This window comes from Sceloporus occidentalis, unplaced genomic scaffold (genome assembly GCF_023333645.1).
Source record: "Sceloporus occidentalis isolate IW3139 unplaced genomic scaffold, rSceOcc1.0.p SCAF_1, whole genome shotgun sequence".
Lineage (NCBI taxonomy): Eukaryota > Metazoa > Chordata > Lepidosauria > Squamata > Phrynosomatidae > Sceloporus > Sceloporus occidentalis.
Genome location: NW_028316981.1, coordinates 92,096,136 through 92,115,896, shown reverse-complemented (window position 1 = coordinate 92,115,896; position 19,761 = coordinate 92,096,136). Strand labels below are relative to the sequence as shown.

The window sequence follows — 19,761 nt, the reverse complement described above, 5'->3', positions numbered from 1 at the left end:
CTCCAGAAACAATAGGGGAGGTAGAATCTTAGATGGAATTGGGAGGGTAGGCTTGTTGAAAGAGATAAGCCTTTAAAGCCTTCTTGAAGGCTTCCACCGTTCCACTGTGGCGGATATCTTCAGGGAAGGCATTCCATAAGGAGGGCGCTACAGCTGAAAATGCCCGTTGCTGTGTTGTTACCAATCTCACCTTATTAGACTGTACATGTCTTTCACTGGAATTCAGGAAAGAAGGGTTGAAGCTATTTCAGTCATATTGTGTAGGACAGAGTATGGCCAAAGAGGTGATATAGAACAATGGCAGAGAAAGGTGCAGAGATCCTTCCTAACTTATAATTGAAACAAAAGATTCTGGACAACGCTAGAAGAAACTCATTGGGTACAAAAATGCTGCTGCTTAACACCAGGTTAGTGACTGGGAAGAACAAACTGGTCCAGGATTTGATTCTGGACCGTGATTGCTAATGGCTTCCATGCCAGTGGGTCTGTAAATCCACTCAGGTTTTAGGTGAATGAAGCAATCTGAAGAGCCCACTCATCTTGCCTAGCATCTTTAAAATTTGAATTCACTGCTGCACTAACACTGAAGCTACTAGCAGACACAGATCCTGGATGACCCAGCTGAAATATGTGAGTGCTGGTTGAGGGAAAGGAGGGGTCATCTTCATCTGGCTTTTGCATGCAGCAGCAGTAGGTGAGATCTGATGGGTGTGGAGGAGAAATTGCAGTGGTAAATATCCTCCACAAACTGAACTTTTCTGCTGTCTTCCTACCTGAGTGTAGTGGGGAATTGATTTTTTCCTGACTGATTTTGGAAACATCTTGTTAGTGGAATATGCAGATATAAGTTTACATTATGGCTGTATGTGTCCTTTTTTGAGTGCTAGAGAGGTCCCTGTTTCCTCCTTCCCTCCCTCCTCTTAGCACCCTCTCTTGCATGGAGAAGTCAGGATTGAAGAAGTGTCTGGCTATGTCCCTGTAGGCACTGGTATGTATGTCCTTGGTCATCCACTGAGATTTGCTAGGGTCCTCCAGTGGTTTCAGCACTGCTGTACTCATTTTGCATCTAGCTATGGGGAGACAACCAGGCACTTCTCAATCTTGCCTGTTCCCTATAAGGCAGGGAATGGTCATGTAAGGGGGTGGCTTCACAGGCTGTACGATAACTCTTAAATCCCATCCCAGAAGAAAAGTGGGGGTATAGATCCAATAAATAAATAAGTCTGGAGGGGATGATAGATGATTCAGCCTAGCTTATGTCTGCATGGAGAACTTGTAAACTACACTGAGCCATACAGGACTGCAGTGTGTATTTGGGCATTTTAATATTCATGCTGAGACCTTCATTAAGAATACTTCACGATCCCATGGCCTCCTTAAGTTTGTTTCTATTAATAGCTGGCATTACAGAGCAGGCTGAGACCACTGGTTTTTGGAGCCATAAGGAAGGTGATCTGTTGGAATGTGGAGTGTTTGAAAATACTCTGTTGTCACTATTATTAAGAGTTTACATTTTCTAGAACTGTGACGGGATAGAGGACTGATTAAAACCACCCACTAATGGATTCAGGATTAGTGAATGCTCTAGGGAATTTTCCCATCACCAGTGTTGGCAATCCTGTTGATCTGTGGTTACCTGTGGAACAGATGGAATGACCTAACTGAAAGGGCCCTATGAAAGTAGGGTCCGTCACATCTTAAGTTAACAGGACATTGTCCCTCTTGCCATTCCCCACAATTTCTGAACTGCCTGATAGCAGTCAGGACATATTTTGAAGCAGTTCTGTCAGTGGAATGGTATCCAACATTAGGGGACCTTGCACACTACACAGTTATAGTGCTATGCTTTCACTTTAACTGTCTTGAGGCCTCTTCACACTACACAAATATAGTGGGCCCATCACATTCACTGGAGATAGGCCTACAGGACCCCTGTGAAAGTAAAAAAAACTGCAAATAAAAAAACACAATTCTTTTTAGCTGAGAGAACACCTTTCTAGGAATCTCTAGGTTCTCCAGTGAAAATCTGTGGTCAATATCTATCAGAAATTGACCACAGAATTGTGCTGGAGGACCTACAAATAACTAGAATAGAGGTTTCTCTATGTCCTCCAGCATGACTTCTATTGGATGTTGACCATATAGTCATGCTGGAGGAGCTAAACATTTCTTGTTACTTTGTGCCTTCATGTTGTTTCCAAGTTATGGTAACCATAAGACAAGGCAATCACAGGCTTTTCTTGGTAAAGTTAGTTCAGTGCCTCCCTTTGGGTTGTTATGTGACTTGCCTAAGGTCATGCTAGTGGTTACCCTGGCCAAGCAGGGATTTGAACCCTGGCCTCCAAAATCATAGCCCAACACTCAAACCACTACACCACACTGGCTCCATAGATTCCTAGAGAGAACATATCAATCAAATCCATGAAGGATGAAATCCATGCAGCAATATGGAGGGATGGCTGTATAACACTTTGATTCCACTTGAACTGCTGTGGTCCCATTATGGGAATCCTGGGGTCTGCAGTTTAAGGAGTGGGGTTTAGAAGCCTCAGCAAAAGATCTCTAATGGTTCACCCCAGGATTTCAAAATAGGTTGCCATGACAATTAAACAGAAATATAATGTTATAATTGCACAATATCAAAACACCCATGGTCCCATCCTAAGGAATTATGGGATTTGCAATTCAGGGAGGGATACTTAGACTTCTCCGCCAGGGAGCTCCTCAGGTGTCTTTGACCTAACTATAAACCCCAGGGTTTCATATGCTGCAGCCATTGCAGTTAAGGTGTGCTCATAGTGCTATAATTGTGTACTATGAATGGGTCTCAGGTATCCTACAAAATCTGGTTTAGCTGTTCTAGATGGAAACAAAAATTAGTTCCTTGCAGACCACCAGCTATCTCACATAGCTAACATACAGCACATAGGTTGCAAGAGTGTGAGCCTGGGCTGTTATGTTATTGCTCCATTAGATAAGAGTAAAAAGTTTTATAATCTTAAAAGAGAAGCTAGTGAATGGGGCCAGGTTGGCTGTTACTGCCAGAAGATCTTTTTCCACAGCTGCCCCAGCCCTTTGGAATACGCTGCCCACGGAGCTCCGCTCATCTACCACCCTGGCCCAATTTAGGAAGGGTCTCAAAACCTTCCTATTTAATCAGGCATTCCCCGACTAAAATATCCTATGGGCCTCCCACCTCTCTCGTGGCCGTGAGGTGGGGCCAGGGGGCTTTTTATTTTATTGTTTTTAAGGATTGTTTTTATGTTTATGCTTTTGGCTGTTTTTAACTTTGTTGATGTTTGCACTTTGGTGCACTTGTGAGCCGCCCTGATCGTTTGGAAGGGCGGGGTATAAATAAAAATTTTATTTATTTATTTATTTATTACCTAAGGGCATCTTCTTTGCCAAATCATCTGGCAGAGATGTTAAGTACAACAAATCTTTCCTCTGCACAGGTGATTGAATTAAATGAGGCCCCTTTGAACTCAAGGATTCTACCATCTCATCCTCTCTCTCTCTTCTGTATTTCAAATGTAACATCTGTTACAGTCTTTACTGCTGACCTTTGTACTACTGAATTTCTAGCTGACTTCTACATTAAAAAAATTAAGGTCTCTTTCATCTCTGTCTCTAAATTTAAATTAAAACATGACAGTTCCATGCATTTGATGCTTCCCTTTGCTTTTGCTTTGGAAAATGACACCCTTTCCTGTAAGTGAGACTCGGTTGTGAAATGTTGTCAGCATCAATACATTTATCAGACTTACAAAACTGAAGGTTTATAACTTGCTCATGTTGCTTCAGAAACAGTTTGCCTGACATAAAGAATAAGTCTTTGCAAGGAATGCAATTAATCCCATGAGGCTACACTGAATAGAAGCATTTACTGAAGCAAAACCTAGGTGATGCATAGTATAGCTATCTGCCCATGTGATGTGAATCCAGTTCTAATTAATAACAGTCTACAAGCCACTGTCTGTTATTGATCCACTGAATTGTAAGGAGAGGATTTCAATTACTTTTTTAAGCTTTTCGATTGATTGAACATCCTCGTTATGGATGGCTTGGAATCTGAAACAGAATGGACCAAGATGCTAGAAGCTGGGAATGTATGCAAAAAATACAATCAGTGAACCAGCTGAATAGGGAATTAATGTTCTGCCACAAATAGAAAAACACTGTACACAATCGTCATTGGAGTTTATTGTGTGCATTTTCCAGCCCGATCCATGCACTGGACAGGATCAGGCTGGAACAAGGGAAACAGGTTTTAATGCACACAAAATTGCTGCTGCGCTGCCATCTGACCACAATCCACCCCCAAGCAGTGTTCTGGTGGCCGATTTTGGTACGATGGAAAGCTACTGTATACCAAAACTGACCACCAGAGCATTGCTTGGGGATGGATCATGGTCAGACAGCAGCGCAGCAGCAATTTTGTGTGCAGTAAACCCTTTTCTCCCCGTTCCAGCCCGATCCCATCCAGTGCAAGGATCGGGCTGGAAAATGCATGCGATAAACTCCATTGTTAGCATCTAACATAAAAGAAATTACATACAGAGCTATACATGAAAACAGGCCAATTATGTAAACTTACATACAGAGCAATGTAAACTTACATACAGAGATATGGAGCGGGGTGTTATCAATACACTGATGACACCCAAATATATTTCTCTATGTCTCAGACTGATGCAGTGTCTAAGGAAGGCATCTCTCCTCTGAATGCCTGTCTTGAATAGATAATGGACTGGATGAGGGAAAACAAACTCAAGTTGAATCCAGTAAGACGGAGGTACTAGTAATAGGGACTCTCAATCCGGGAATGGAGTTATGTCATCCAGTTCTGGATGGGGTCACACTTCCCCTGAAGGACTCTCTCCGGAGTTTGGGGGTGCTCCTAGACTTGTCTCTCCATCTGACGGCTCAGGTGGATGCGACGGTCAGGAGCACTTGCTTTCAGCCTCGGCTGATACACCAACTGCGCCCCTTCCTGGAGCAGGAAGACCTTGAAACAGTAGTACATTCACTGGTAACCTCTCGGCTCGACTTTTGTAATGCACTCTACATGGGGCTACCTCTGTGTCAAGTTCGGAAACTTCAACTGGTACAGAATATGGCAGCCAGGCTGGTTACTGGCACATCTAGATTTGCCCACATTACACCAGTTTTAAAATTCCTTCACTGCCTGCCTGTTAGTTTCTGGGCAAGATATAAAGTGTTGGTTTTAACCTTTAACGCCCTACATGGCTTGGGTCCTGACTTCTTGAGGGAACGTCTGCTCCAATATCATCCTCCCCGCACTCTTCGTTCCGCTGGGAAGAATCTGCTTCAACCAAAGAGGACTAGACTTTTGGCAGTGACCCAGCGCTCCTTTTCAGCAGTTGCTCCTAGACTTTGGAATGACCTGCCAGATGAGATCCGTCAGATTACCACCTTGGAAACCTTTAAGAAGGCTATTAAGACGGATCTCTTCCAGCAGGCCTTTCCAGACTGGGTCCACCTCTATTTTCCTGCCTCCCCCTTCCACTTCTCTCCCCTTTTCTCCATCCCTTTTTCCACCCTGTCTGGTCCCCACTATACATTTCTTTTTTTCTACAAATCTTCCATTGATTTTAACTGTGATTTTATACTACTGTTTTAATATCTGTCTGGTTTAATCTCTTTTTAGTATTACTATGTTTTTATACTGGGGGGGGGGGGGAATAGGGGTTTTAGAATTTTAACTGTATTCTCTTTTATTGTTGTAATCCTCTTGGATTCCGAGTGATTAAGCGGAATATAAATAAATATTATTATTATTATTATTATTATTATTATTATTATTAAACAGTTTACAATTTTTTTTGGTGGGAGGAGTTCACTAATTTAGTAAAACACAACAACAACCCCCAAACTTTGATATTACAGTGCAATGTAGGGTAGGTTATAGCTGGAACCCTCTTGGTGACAGTTACTGTATGCCAGTGTCCAGCTCTCCCATCCATTCGTGGTAATACAAAATACAACGACTTGGATGATTCTAAATTTAGTGCTCAGCTGGATATCTTTAGGATTTTGTCTAGTTCTTGTATAGTTACTCTTTCCAGTGCTAATTTTCTTATTTCTTGACTTCAGTCTCCAGTCTGGTTAATGTCTGATCCAGGGTATAGTAACTATTTAACTATTTCCATTTCCTCATTGTCTAGGTTGAATTTATGTAGTTCCTCTGCGGTCATTATTTTTGTTTTCTTTATGTTCAGTATTAAGCCTGCCTTTGCACTTTCTTCTTTGATCCTCCATAGTAACTGTTCCAAGTCTTTGATGTTTTTCACTAGTATCATCTGAATATCTTAGATTGCTGATGTTCCTTCCTTCTTTCTTCACTTCTCCTTCTTCTGAGTCTAAACCTGCTCTTCTTATGATATTTTCTGCATACAAGTTGAACAAATAGGATGATAGCCTGCAGCCTTGCCTGATATCTTTGCCAACTGGGAACCATTCTGTTTCTCCATATTTTGTTCTAACAGTAGCCTCTTGTTCTAAGTACAGTGACCAAGCAAAAAAGGCTTGGGGGTCTGGGGAACAACCTGAGCAAAATGACAGCCCAGTGTGAAGCTGTTTTGAAAAAGACAAATTAAATTTGGGGGACAATGAGAAAAGAAATAAAATCCAAAACTGCAAATATCATAATGCTATTACATAAATCTAGGGCAGGTCAATAAAGTGCAGAAAAAGTCACCTCAAAGATCAAAGGGCTGGGGTTATTTCCCTATGAGGATGGGTTCCAATAAAATCAAGAATTCAGCCACGTAATACTCACCAAGGTTATGAACAGTGGCATCGGACTCTTGTATAAGCAAGTGTCTTGCACCAGCCGGGATTTCAAACATCTTAATGTAACCTGTAGAGCAGCATTAAACCCAGTATGACTTACTATTATAAGCAAAGGTAAATGTCAATTTTAGCCCCCCTTCCCACCCACCCATAAACCATGTCAACAGATGTGTTAGACATATTTCAAGTAAACGATTAAAAGTACTGATTTGATTTGCATCACTCATCACTCGGGGCCTTTTTAAAATTATGACACCAGACTGGGAATTTACAGAACCCAGAGAATGGAAAGAGTTATGGCATACTGTTAAATGAAAAAGAAGCACAGTAGAAAATCATGTCCTCTAATATCAGGTTGGCTTCCACTCCAGATATGTGAATTGGAAGAATTAATTTAAAGTTGAAAGAGTATCACTATGAGAAGAGATCTAATGATTTTCCTTATTTGTATCCTACTGTTTCTCTTCCCTGGAATTAGCTGACTGCTGTGGTTCTATCTTACGTTATGTTTGCAAATAGGATATAAATTTTTGCTTATTTCATCCTCGTACACAAGACTATGAGTGGTTTTTTTTACATTTCAGTTGACTCCTTGCATGTCAGGACTTTTTGAGAAATATTCATTTCTGGATGAAACACTGGTTCTTGAGCAAAACCCCTCCTTATTTTGCAATCTCTCCCCCAGCCCCATTGTATTTCATAGAACATTGTATTCCATTGGAAGTTTCCTGGTTTTCTAAAGTGAAGGAAATATTGCAATTTTATCTTGGCCTTCATGTCAAAGAGGTTGAATAATAATATTTTTCTGCAGTGAAGATGAAACTTTCACACTATTGTAAATTGCTATTTCCTACAGACTAGAGCTTGCTTAACCTGGCTTGTTAAAATTAAATTGTTAGCTTGAATTCCTTAAAATCTCCAACAGTGCATTTAATTTTCATCATTTAAATTGTCAGATATCATTAGCATCCTCTTTTTAAAGACATGAATAATGTTTCATGTTGGTTTAATTTGTTACTTTGGAGGGGATAATTTGGGGAGTTTGCCATTTTTAGTAATTTTAAATGATTTTAATTTAATTTAATTTAATGATTTAACAATTAACTAGTTTAATTAACGAGTGATGCAATTAATCCAATTTTAATTTCCTCTTTAACCTTTTAACAATAACCAATTAAATTCACCTCCAGCAATCTAACATTAACATGCTGTTGCCAATTGCTAAGCAGTTTCCAGACTCCATCCTACACTAGTCTTAAAGCCCTTTAATTTGAAACCTGTTAAAGAAAGCACCAGTGCTGTCCCCCACTACATAAAAGGAATATCTGATATAGCATGCTACAGGGGTTACCAAAACAATGTTTGAAAAGTCATTTTTCAATCTTCTGACACAGTTTTCTGGGAAAGAGAGATGACATTCAAAATGGAATGACCTTGCTTCTTTGGTGCTCTGGAGAATGTTCCTTTTATCACCTTGCAGTGGGTGTTGTCTCCACCACACACACCACACTTGTCTTCTTGCTTTGTGGATCCTATTACCTTATCACAACCAACTTTCTGTAAAGACCAAACACCATTATTATTTCCTTGTGAAGGCCTGCATTTGTATTTGAATTTTTGTCATATTAAGTTATTCAAAACAAGATATTTAGGAACAGCAAGAAAAAGTCCCTTAACAAAAGGTAAAATTGATATACACACGGGGTGCTAATATTGACCTCTTTTGGCATAAACTAATTTCTAACTGTTTCTTTCACTAAACCCTTATATTAATTCATTATAACAGTACTTCAATAACATATTATTATTCAGGGTGTGAGCTTATGCAGGTATTTAATTCAATTCACACTCATCTTTGACCCATGGGCAACACTACTGATTAAATAACATTCAGGACAAGAGCAAAGCTTTCCTTCTCTGTCAACATGAAAAAATGATACACTGATTAATCCAGCTTCAAGTTATATAGCATGGCAATGAATCTCAGTCCCATGAGAATGACGAAACTTAAAAGCAGAATGCTAGATACTACTTACTTCAGCATAATTTAATCTCATGAAATAACAATGTCGTTGTAGTTGTGTAAACAAGGTCACATTTAAGTTACCTGTGTTATTTCTTTTTTGGGCCCAGCCAATAGCTATAATCAGGTAATTGAGTGGCCTATTTGACTTTATCTTAGCACTATGAGATTAATGAAAAATGCATCTCAGCAGTGATGTTCTACTAAAGCAAATTGAAAAAGTTGGATAATGAATTTCATATCAATCTATATTAAAGCTCCCAGGATCTAGGACTACATGCTCACCTTCCATGTGACCTACAAGATCTTTACTTCTTCCTGGAATGGAACAGGAATGTCATGTACCACAGTGGCTCTCACACAGTAGCATTCACTCAGGAAGAAGCACTAACAAACAACCCATCTCTATGTCCACCATTTGTATAGGACATTTCAACTTGCACCAGAAATCCTACATAGCAAGTTTTAAAATATGAAGACTGGAAGAAGCAAGGACTGAAAGTGTGGGTATGTGCATTCCTCCAAGATATACATGTTTGTGCATACCACATGTTTTCCCAAGTAGAAATAAATGTAGGTACATACAAACTGTCTTTACTCAGGTACTAACTTCAACAAGTGGAAAAGACAACAAAATATTACATTTCTGCTGTTCCTTTTCACCACACACACATGATTTTACTCTCTCACATGCCTGCAATCACTCAGCAAGCTGTGACCACTGAGCACATGCTCAGTTCTCATTGGGATGTTTTGGGAGGTCTGGCCCATGTGTATTCTTTTTTCTACATAATTCTTGTATCACAAACATGGAAGTTCTCCTAAGGCTGTTAATAACTTCCTCTTATGTAACCATTTTGGCTACATAAAGATGTCACTAGGCCTACATCTGCAGTACAGAAATAATCCAGTTTGACACCATTCAATGTTATTCAAGCCTGGAATTTGTAGTTTGTTGTGGCACCAGAGCTCTCTGGCAAAGAAGGCTAAATGTCTCCCAAAACAGCGAATTTCAGAACTCCATAGCACTGAGCCATGGCAGTTAAAGTGGTGTCAAACTGGATAATTTCTGCAGTGTGGATGTAATCTTAGAGAGCTTTCTCAGTTTCACTTAGGCTAAGGCTAAGTATTTTCCCCCATTACTCCTATAGTAACAGCAAACATCATAAAAAGTGTTGGTTTACAAAGTTACTTACATGTATTATTATTATTATACTTTATTTATATAGCACTGTAAATTTAGGTTAGTCATGGAGAAAATATGGCATTATAATGGTAAAAATAAAAATAATAAAACTTTTATTAATATCCCATTCTTCTGTCATAAGGCAATCAGAACGGCTTACAGTATAAAAACATCCGATACACAATACAATATATTGCTTATATTCATTTGCATAAATGTCAAACAAAAAAAAAGATAGAAAATCAATCCTTGAAATTGCTACCACCTACCAAGCACTCCCCTCGCACACAGATACTATGAGAATCTTTATACGAACACCGGGTTCCGTCATGTACAAGCCGCTTCATATACACAACGTCGCTAGTTTCCTTGGACTCACAGTACAGGTGGCATCTCTCTTTAACTGCAAGAGAAAACAATCCTGTGATTTATCTCTTCAAGGTATGGTTCTTATTTTTTTAATTCACTTTGTAAACTGAAGTTCCATTAAAGTCTCATGGTAGGATGATTAAATTGTGTTCTTGTTTTATAGTGGTTCAAGAGTTCTAAGCAGCTCCTCAAGTGAGAACTGAATTCTATGTGGAGGGGTTTTCATGAAATTCTATAACTCTGTAAAAGTGGACAACACCAAAACTAGAAAGAGAAGGGGGGGGGCAGGAAGAGATATTTATCTGTTACCTCGTCAATGTATCCACCTACTAAAACAAATTTTCTATCAAAGATTAATATTTATAGACAAATTCCATATGAGTGCTTAAAATGTTTGAGTAAATGAAATACATCATTCTCTGTTTGCAAGTGTCTTCACTAAAAGGCATCTGTTCTAATATCCTCTCAGCTTTGGAAATATCAGTCTTCTAAATGTGGTACACTGGCCCTCAGTTCTCCATAGCACTAAATAAGGATGCAGATATATGCCCACCATCAATATGCTCATATGGAAGCCAGTGGTGTTTTGTGTTCTGATATTCAAAATAAGGATCCCACTGCCTGCACTGCTCCTCTCTGAAATCTTCATAGTCTTTAGGACAATCTTGTGTGCTGCAGAGCTGGAATTCATAGCTTGGGCCAAAGCATGTGCGGCCTCCATTAGCTGGGCTAGGAATAAGGAAATAATAATAATAATAATAATAATAATAATAATAATAAGTAAATACTGTATTCACTTAAGTAAAACAGCATTAATTCTTTCACTGGCTTTACTATAACAAAAACAGAAAACAGTATACTTAGAAGTCCACTGGATGTAGGATAGGTGGCCTTAGAAAAGCCACAGTTTATTAATCTATCATCATCTTCAAGCAGCCCTAGTCCAACCAACCTATCATCATCATCATCATCATCATCATCATCATCATCATCATCCTGTTGCCTGGATACTTAACAATTAAATGCTAAGTATAATTATGTGAAATAACTGAAATATTTGCCAGCAGGTGATAGCTGAATCTTTTAACAACCCAACCAACCACAAACTGGGTTGGTTGCAAGAGCAGGCACCTTGCAGGAGCCCAGAGGCCACTTTCACTCCTTGTAATCTCAAATGGCTGTCCCCCCACTGCGCAATCCCACGCCTTTTTTCTTTTTTCTTTTAAACAGTCCATTATGTTCCCACTTTTTGCTTCTTCAACCTATTTTATGCATGTAAGACATGCCTGATTTTAGGCATGTAGGACAAGTGACACCTGGCCACATTATGCCCACCCATTAGTTGTGTGACAAAACTGCACTTACAGCCCTTGTCCCAGTGTCTGAATTACAGTGGCTCTTGGCAGTATGGAAGTGGGTTGTTTCCGGCTTTATCACTTTATTAAGAATTTCTGAAATATTCCATTATAATTCTGCAACATGAGCATGAGAGATCTACTTTGTGTGTTATATCACATGTGTAGATTGCTTCCTTCAAATAACATTAATGAAGATCAGCTCATGCAACAAATATACATGTGTGAATTTGAGCATATGTTGACTCTGAAATCAATGAGATTTATGTACAGTGGACCTTTTCCATATGCAGAGGTTTAGTCCCCCCATGCACCACAGATGGGAAAAAACACAGGTGGTTGTGCCCCATATTATTCAATGGGTGTCAATAATAATGCATCCATGTGCACATGCTGCCATTGAATAATATGGGGCAGGACAATCGGGGGCAATCGAATTGCTAGCATGCTGATACAGTAAGCCCATGAAATTTCATTAACACACATGCACTAGTTTTCATGGGAAAAATTGGTTTAGCTTTAACTTACTGTGGATTATCACACTGCCGGGTCCTATATTTCACTCCTGTTCCACAGGTCCGTGAACAGGATCCAAATTTACTCCATGCTCCCCAGTTTCCATCTTGCTTCAAGATATCTGGAGTTAACCAGATACAGTGACCTTTAAAACAATGCTAAAAGAGAAAAATATATATGTATGCATATTTGTTAAATAATTAGTTATATTGTGTATATTTTGCCTTAACTTTTGGAAATAAATGGAATTAATCATTTTTTTCTCACTGTTGAGAATGTCCCCAGAAGCGAATTCTGCTTGGAGTACTCCCACCAACCTCAAGAGGGACGTGCTTTTCAGTGAGCTCCCCTTTCTGCTGTAGCTTCCAGAGTCACTGCCTAAATTCAGACAGGGCCCCCAACTGTCTGGATCAGATTATCAGTTTTACCAAATGCTTTCTGCAGACAGATTGAACCCTTCTGTCCTTGGAAGGGAGAATCTCAGGATATAGCTATGGAGAGAGGATGAGGGCACTGTCCCTAAAAAAATTATTCGCACCACCCAATGGCATTTCCCCTCAGTTCCCGCATTTCTAGCATTGCAGAGAGTGAGATACTGAAAATCGTTTATGCTTGGAACTCTTCTATTTGCTGTGTTCACATTCCTTTCATAACTTTGCCTGCTCCTTTTAATTTAGATGACTACTAAACTGTATTACTAAATGCTAAATGCTGAAGTTTTAAATTACTGCAATGCTAGAAATGTGGAACTGCAACAACATTTTCTGTCAATTTAATGCTACACAGGGAGGGAAAACTTAATCATCTTGGTCTAATGATTAATTTTCTCTACCTGTCTAAAGGACATTGCAGGATTCTCATTAGCATATTCTGATGGTCACCTTAACAGCATGTACTGAAAAATACTAGGATGGATTGAATGAGATTTATCTCATAGGAAGCATCTACATTGTAGAAATAATGTGGTTTGATACCACTTTAACTGCAATGCTCCATCCTACAGAATCCTGAGAGTTGTACTTTTGTGAGGCACCATCACTCTTTGGCAGAGAAGGCTAAGGATCTGTAAAACTACAAATCCCAGAATTCCATAGGATAGAGTTACAGCACTTAAAGTGGTGTCAAACTGTTTTATTTCTACAGTGTAGATGCACCCTTAGTCTTGTCCATTGCATGGAAAGGAATGGGAGTAGTGGCCTTCCCTAACCTCATCACATCCATGTCCTAATCAAAGCACACACACTTTTGTATGTATAAAATACTATGAGCTTAAGCAAAAGTCATGAGGAAAAATCCAGCCTTGCTTCACTATAACAGAATATCTTTAGATAGATGAGCAGACACTACAGGTGACAGAGAAATGTTGCAGGCTGGTAGAGAGACTTAGCCCAACTTGGCACCAATGTACTTGAAGTGAGGCAGATCAAACAATACAGTTATGATAACAGGGGTCTTTTTTTTACTCAATATTATGCCATTTTCTTCTAGCTAAAGCTGTAACATTTGGATTTATAGTTAATTCAATGGTAAATTCCAGTGTCTTAACAGCTGATATTCGGACCTGTTACCCAGCTATGCTCAGTTATCTATCTATAATGCACCTGATTTTTGAATGATGTAACTATACATTTGAGGATGAAAAAAGCCTGCCTACCACAGTACAAGAGAAAAGTGTATAGCTAATATGAGCTTTTAATAAGCAGCATGGAACTATTCATATTTCTTATTTTTATAGCCCTGTGTACATTCAGAGTATATTACAGGCTATAATTATTTTGACACTTCTGGGAATTTGTGCAAAAAGATAGTTACAGTGTATTTTTTATTATGAGGGTTTCAGCTAAATGTAGCTCATCTTCAAAATTAAAATTGTTTTTATAGAAAATTCTTCATTTTAATAATCTCTATGCAAAAATAATAATGTTTTCTCACAGTGACTTATACAGAATGGAATTTACTGACAATTCAAGTGGTAGCTAATCCAAGCTATTCAGATTCCAGTTTTTGAACAGGGGATCTGTGTGTTCTGAGCAATATTTCAGATAAGGCTCCCAATGTGCAGCCTCTCGTCGTACAGGCAGAATGTGCCAACCCTACCCTACCCTACCCTACCCTACCCTACCCTACCCTTGTCTCACCTCCAGGTTCAACAGAGTGGTTCTCATTGAACATAATGTTGGAAAGAATTGATGAGCATGGAGTCAAACACATGTATGCTTGTTCCATGTGTATGTTAGACTTTGAAAAGTGTAGGGTAATTGTCAGGCCCATCTATACTTCAGTGGAAAGTCCAAATGGATTCCCCATCTGTTCTGCCCTGCCCCAGAGCACCTGTTTTATCTTCAGCAGTTGTCTACACTGATGTTGTTGTGGTCCACTGTCAGGTCCCACCACTGCTGCTTCTCCCAGACCTCTCAGAGCCAGGACAGATTGCTGTCTGATGAGGGCCACCATTTACCTTCCTTACCTGGAACACATTTAAATAATTTTTTTCTGCTTTTTAGGCACCCAGTGCCTTGTTGTCAGTTCAAAGGACACTGCTGAGGATAATGGAGCAGAGGACAGAATAGGGGGATTTCAGCACAGAATAAGTAAAGAGACATCATTATTATTTATTATTATTATTATTATTATTATTATTATTATTATTTATAAAGCGCTGTAAATTTACAAAGTGCTGTACATACAATCTTTTTAATCAGATGGTTCCCTGTCCTCAGGCTTACAATCTACAAAGACACGACACAAAAGGAGAAGGGAGTGGTGGTGGGAAAGGGGATGAGGTCCCACAGTCTTCTCTACCTCCGAGGCCTGGACCAAGGCAGGGAGGACTTGGCTTCTTGAAGCTAGCCTGCCTTTCTCTCCCTCAAGATGGTGGATGAAGGGAGGGCTTGTCTTCTTCCAGGCAGGCCTGTTGGAGCTAGTACAGGAATACCTGGTTAACCTAAATGAATATAAGTCTCCAGGACCAGATGAACTACATCCAAGAGTATTAAAAGAACTGGCAAATGTAATATTGGAACCATTGGCAATAATCTTTGAGAACTCCTGGAGAACAGGAGACATCCCAGCAGACTGGAGGAGGGCAAACGTTTTCCCCATCTTCAAAAAGGGAAAAAAGGGGATCCCAACAATTATCGTCCACTTAGTCTGACATCAGTACCAGGAAAGATTCTAGAGCAGATCATTAAACAGAGTCCGTGAACATTTAGAGGGCAATTCCATAATCAAAAAAAGTCAACATGGGTTTCAGAGAAACAGGTCATGCCAGACAAATCTGATCTCTTTCTTTGATAAAATTACCATCTAGGTAGATGAAGGGAATGCTGTGGATATAGTATATCTTGATTTCAGTAAGGCCTTTGACAAAGTTCTCCGTGACATTCTTGCAAACAAGCTAGTGAAATGTGGGCTAGACAACGTAACTGTTACATGGATTTGTAACCGGTTGACTGGCTGAACCCAAAGGGTGCTCAACAATGGATCCTTTTCATCCTGGAGAGAAGTGATCAGTGGGGTCCCACAGGGTTCTGTCCTGGGCCCAGTGCTATTCAACATCTTTATCAACGACTTGGATGACAGAATTGGGAGCATACTTATCAAATTTGCAGATGACACCAAATTAGGAGGAGTAGCTAATACCCCTGAGGACAGGATCAAAATTCAAAATGACCTTAATAGATTAGAAAGCTGGGCCAAAGCTAACAAAGTGAAATTCAACACGGAGAAATGTAAGGTACTGCACTTAGGACGGAAAAATGAAATGAACAGATATAGGATGGGGGACACCTGGCTGAATGAAACTACGCGTGAAGGGGATCTAGGAGTCCAAGTAGACCACAAGTTGAACATGAGTCAACAGTGCGATGTGGCAGCTAACAAGGTCAATGCTATTTTAGGCTGCATCAATAGAGGTATAGTGTCTAGATCAAGGGAAGTAATAGAGCCACTATATTCTGCTTTGGTCAGGCCTCACCTGGAATATTGTGTCCAGTTCTGGGCACAATTTAAAAAGGATGTTGAGAAACTGGTGAAGGGTCTGGAAACCATGGCCTATGAGGAACGCCTTAGGGAGCTGAGTATATTTAGCCTGGAGAAGAGAACGTTAGGAGGTGATATGATAGCCCCATTTAAATATCTGAAGAGATGTCATATTGAGAAGGAAGCAAGCTTGTTTTCTGCTCCTCCAGGGACTAGAACGCAGAACAATGGATGCAAGCTGCAGGAAAAGACAGTCTACCTCAACATTAGGAGGAACTTCCTGACAGTAAGGGCTGTTTGACAGTGGAACAAACTTCCTTGGAGTGTTGTGGAGTCTCCTTCCTTAGAAGTCTTCAAACAGAGGCTGAATGGCCATCTGTCGGGGATGCTTTGATTGAAATTTCCTGCATGGGAAGGAGTTGGACTGGATGGCCCTTGTGGTCTCTTCCAACTCTATGATTCTATGGTTGTAGGAGTGACACTGAGGACAGAAAAATCACCTGGAATGACATTTCCCCCCTCCTCCATGCTACTCCTTGTGGCACGCTTTGAGGCACTGGGCACCTCACAAGCAAATATTGTTTTGGGTGGGGAAAATAAACGATGCTCCCTGTCAGGCAGCAATATGTCCTACTTCTGAGAACAGATGGTGGCAGGAGCTGAAAATGGTGGAACTGGCCAGATGATTTATCCTCCCCCTCCTGAATACATTACGAATTGATGGGACACATGCAGTACACATCAGAGTTTCCTGGAAACTCTGCAGCAAAGTGAGCTTTTTAAAATCTAAATTAAGGTGTTCTGCTCTGAGCTGCTGGTGATTGGGCCCTGTGTCATGTGTCCTGATCATGCCAGATTCAGGGAAAATGCCATGCATTGTTTGTCCTGATCAGCACACATTCAGAGGCAATTTGTTTTCCCCCCTGATATGTAGACAACCCATCATGTAGATTGTACCTATGTACATTGTACTCAGTGTCCACAAGTCTCATTGTAACATTTTGTGCACTACAAGGATGGCAGATTGAATGGGCAGGGCAAGTGGATGTTCACTTCCACCCTTCCATGATATATTGGCTCTACACCAGAAGCAGGGAACCCTTTTTTGAACCGAGAGCAACAATGCTTCAGTAGAAAGGTATGTGGAGTTTCATCCCAGCAGTGGATATGATCAGACCCCAAAGATGCTAGAGTGGTTTTACCATGGGACAATGGCCAGAATCCAAGGACAAAGTTCAGTCATAATAAAACAAATGGCTTTGGTTGGCATCCTGTTAGTGAACTACAATAGTGTAAGTCAGACGACTTCTTCTTCTTCTTCTTCTTCTTCTTCTTCTTCTTCTTCTTCTTCTTCTTCTTCTGTGCCTTCAAGTAGTTTCCAACTTATAGTGACCCTAAGGTAAGCTTATGCAGGTTTCTTGGCAAGATTTATTCAGAGGAGGTTTGCATTGCCTTTCCCTGAGGCAGAAAGCATGGGAAGGATGACAACTGGAATGCAGATGGTGACAATATGTGCAGCGAAGAAAGCTTACTACTCTGCACACATTGCGTCTGTAAATTCGCATCCAGCTGAATTGTTCAGGGTGGTGAAAACTTTAACTCAGGCACCCTTCCTCCTGAATCCAATTCTATAACCTTCAGCAGTTTGATGTGATACTGTTAATGATCATTTCACAGATAAAATTTCTTGGATAAGAACCAAATTAGATGTCTTCATTGCAGTGGAAGTTAACAATGTGGTGCTCAGCGACTCTGTGAGTAAGATTATACTGGATCACTTCCAACTGGTGAGTACAATGTGGACAAGCTGCTGGGGCACATAAGGAAGACAATTTGTCCTCTTGATCTCTGTCCTTCTTGGCTGGTCTTCCAGGGAGGAGATACAATTAGATTTCAATTACAATATATTAGTGCATTTCTCAGGAAGGGAAGTTTTGCATCACGATTAAAAGAAGGAGTGGTATGATCACTTCTAAAAAAGCCCTCCCTGGACTTAAACAGCCATAGACCAGTATTAATTCTCCCTTTTCTGGGCAAGGTGATTGAGAAGGCAATTGCTTTCCAACTCCGGGCAGTCTTAGATGACACAAATTATCTAGATCCACTTCAAACCAACTTCAGAGCAGGATATGGAGTTGAGACTGCTGTGGTCACTTTAATGGATGATTTTTGCCTGAGCATTGACGGGGGAGTGTGTCCTTGCTGGTGCTTTTGGATCTCTTAGCGACATCTGATACCATCGAACAAGGTATCCTTCTTGAATGCCTGGGTGATTTGGGAATTGGAGGCACTGTGCTTCAGTGGTCCTGTTTCTCGGGCAAGTTCCAGATGGTGGTGCTTGGGGATAGCTGCTTCTCAAAAAAAGAGTTGTTATATGGCATACCACAAGGTGCCGTTCTATTTCCAATGCTATTCAATGTCTACATGAAACTGCTGGGGGAGATCATCCGGAGGCATGGGACAGGGTGCTATTGATATGACACCCAAATATATTTCTCCATACCTTCAAATACATCCTCAGCTAAGGATAGTATGTCTCGTTTGAATGAATGCCTGAAGGAGGTAATGGACTGGATGAGGAAAAACAAATATTAGCTGAATCCAGACAAGACAGAGGTGCTTACTATCAAGGCTCCTAACCTGGGTTTGGAGGTATGTAAACCAGATCTGGATGAGGTTACACTCCCCCCGAAAGATTATGTTTGTAGTTTGGTGGTGCTTCTGGATCCATTGCACCAAATGACAGCTCAGATGCAATGGCCAGGAGTGCTTACTATCAGCTTTAGCTCTTATATTAATTGCACCCCTTTCTAGGAAGACCTAAAGATGGTAGTGTACATGCTGGCAACCTCCAGGCTGGACCTTTGAAATGCACTGAACACTGAGCTACCTCTGTACCAAGTTCAGAAGCTTCATTTAGTTCAAAACATGGCAGCCAGATTGAATACTGGGACATCCAGGAGTGATCACATTACACCAATATTAAAATCACTCCATTGACTGCCAATTAGTTTTCTGAGCAAGGTACAAAGTGTTGGTTATTACCTTTAAAGCCCTACATGATTTGGGTCCATGTTACCTATAGGATTGCCTTCTCTCATATAATCCTCCTTGTACACTCAGGTCCTTTGGTGGACATTTACTCCAGTCAGCCAGTATATAGAGAGAACCTGTAGCACCTTTGAAGCTAACTGAAAGAAAGAAGTTGGCAGCATGAGCTTTCATAAACTTAAATCTACTTCCTCAGATGCATTTAGTGGAAGAAGTAGACTGAATTCTATGAAAGCTCATGCTGCCAACCTCTTTCTTTCAGTTAGTCTCAAAGTTGCTACAAGATCTCTCTACACACTGATTCTACAGACTAACACAGCTATGTATATCTTTGAATTCCAGTCAGCCAGGACTAGGTTGGCAACTGTCAGCCAGAGGATTTTTTCTTCAGCCGTCCCTAGACTGTGGGATGACTTGCCAAAAGAGATTTGACAACTGAATATACTATCTGAATTTAAAACTGC

The 19,761-nt window shown here is 40.3% G+C and overlaps 1 protein-coding gene across 1 annotated transcript in view; it reads right to left on the bottom strand.

Moving 5' to 3' along the window:
• The window catches only part of ADAMTS2 (ADAM metallopeptidase with thrombospondin type 1 motif 2), a 118,220-nt gene that overhangs the window by 28,409 nt on the left and 70,050 nt on the right, over window positions 1-19,761 (bottom strand). Inside the window, exons 9-13 of the mRNA XM_089517643.1 lie at window positions 12,278-12,423; window positions 10,948-11,123; window positions 10,295-10,428; window positions 8,250-8,373; window positions 6,803-6,883 (exon numbers count right to left, since the gene is read on the bottom strand). Of these exons, the coding sequence (XP_089373769.1) occupies window positions 6,803-6,883; window positions 8,250-8,373; window positions 10,295-10,428; window positions 10,948-11,123; window positions 12,278-12,423 (661 nt within the window). The remainder of the gene's footprint in view (window positions 1-6,802; window positions 6,884-8,249; window positions 8,374-10,294; window positions 10,429-10,947; window positions 11,124-12,277; window positions 12,424-19,761) is intronic.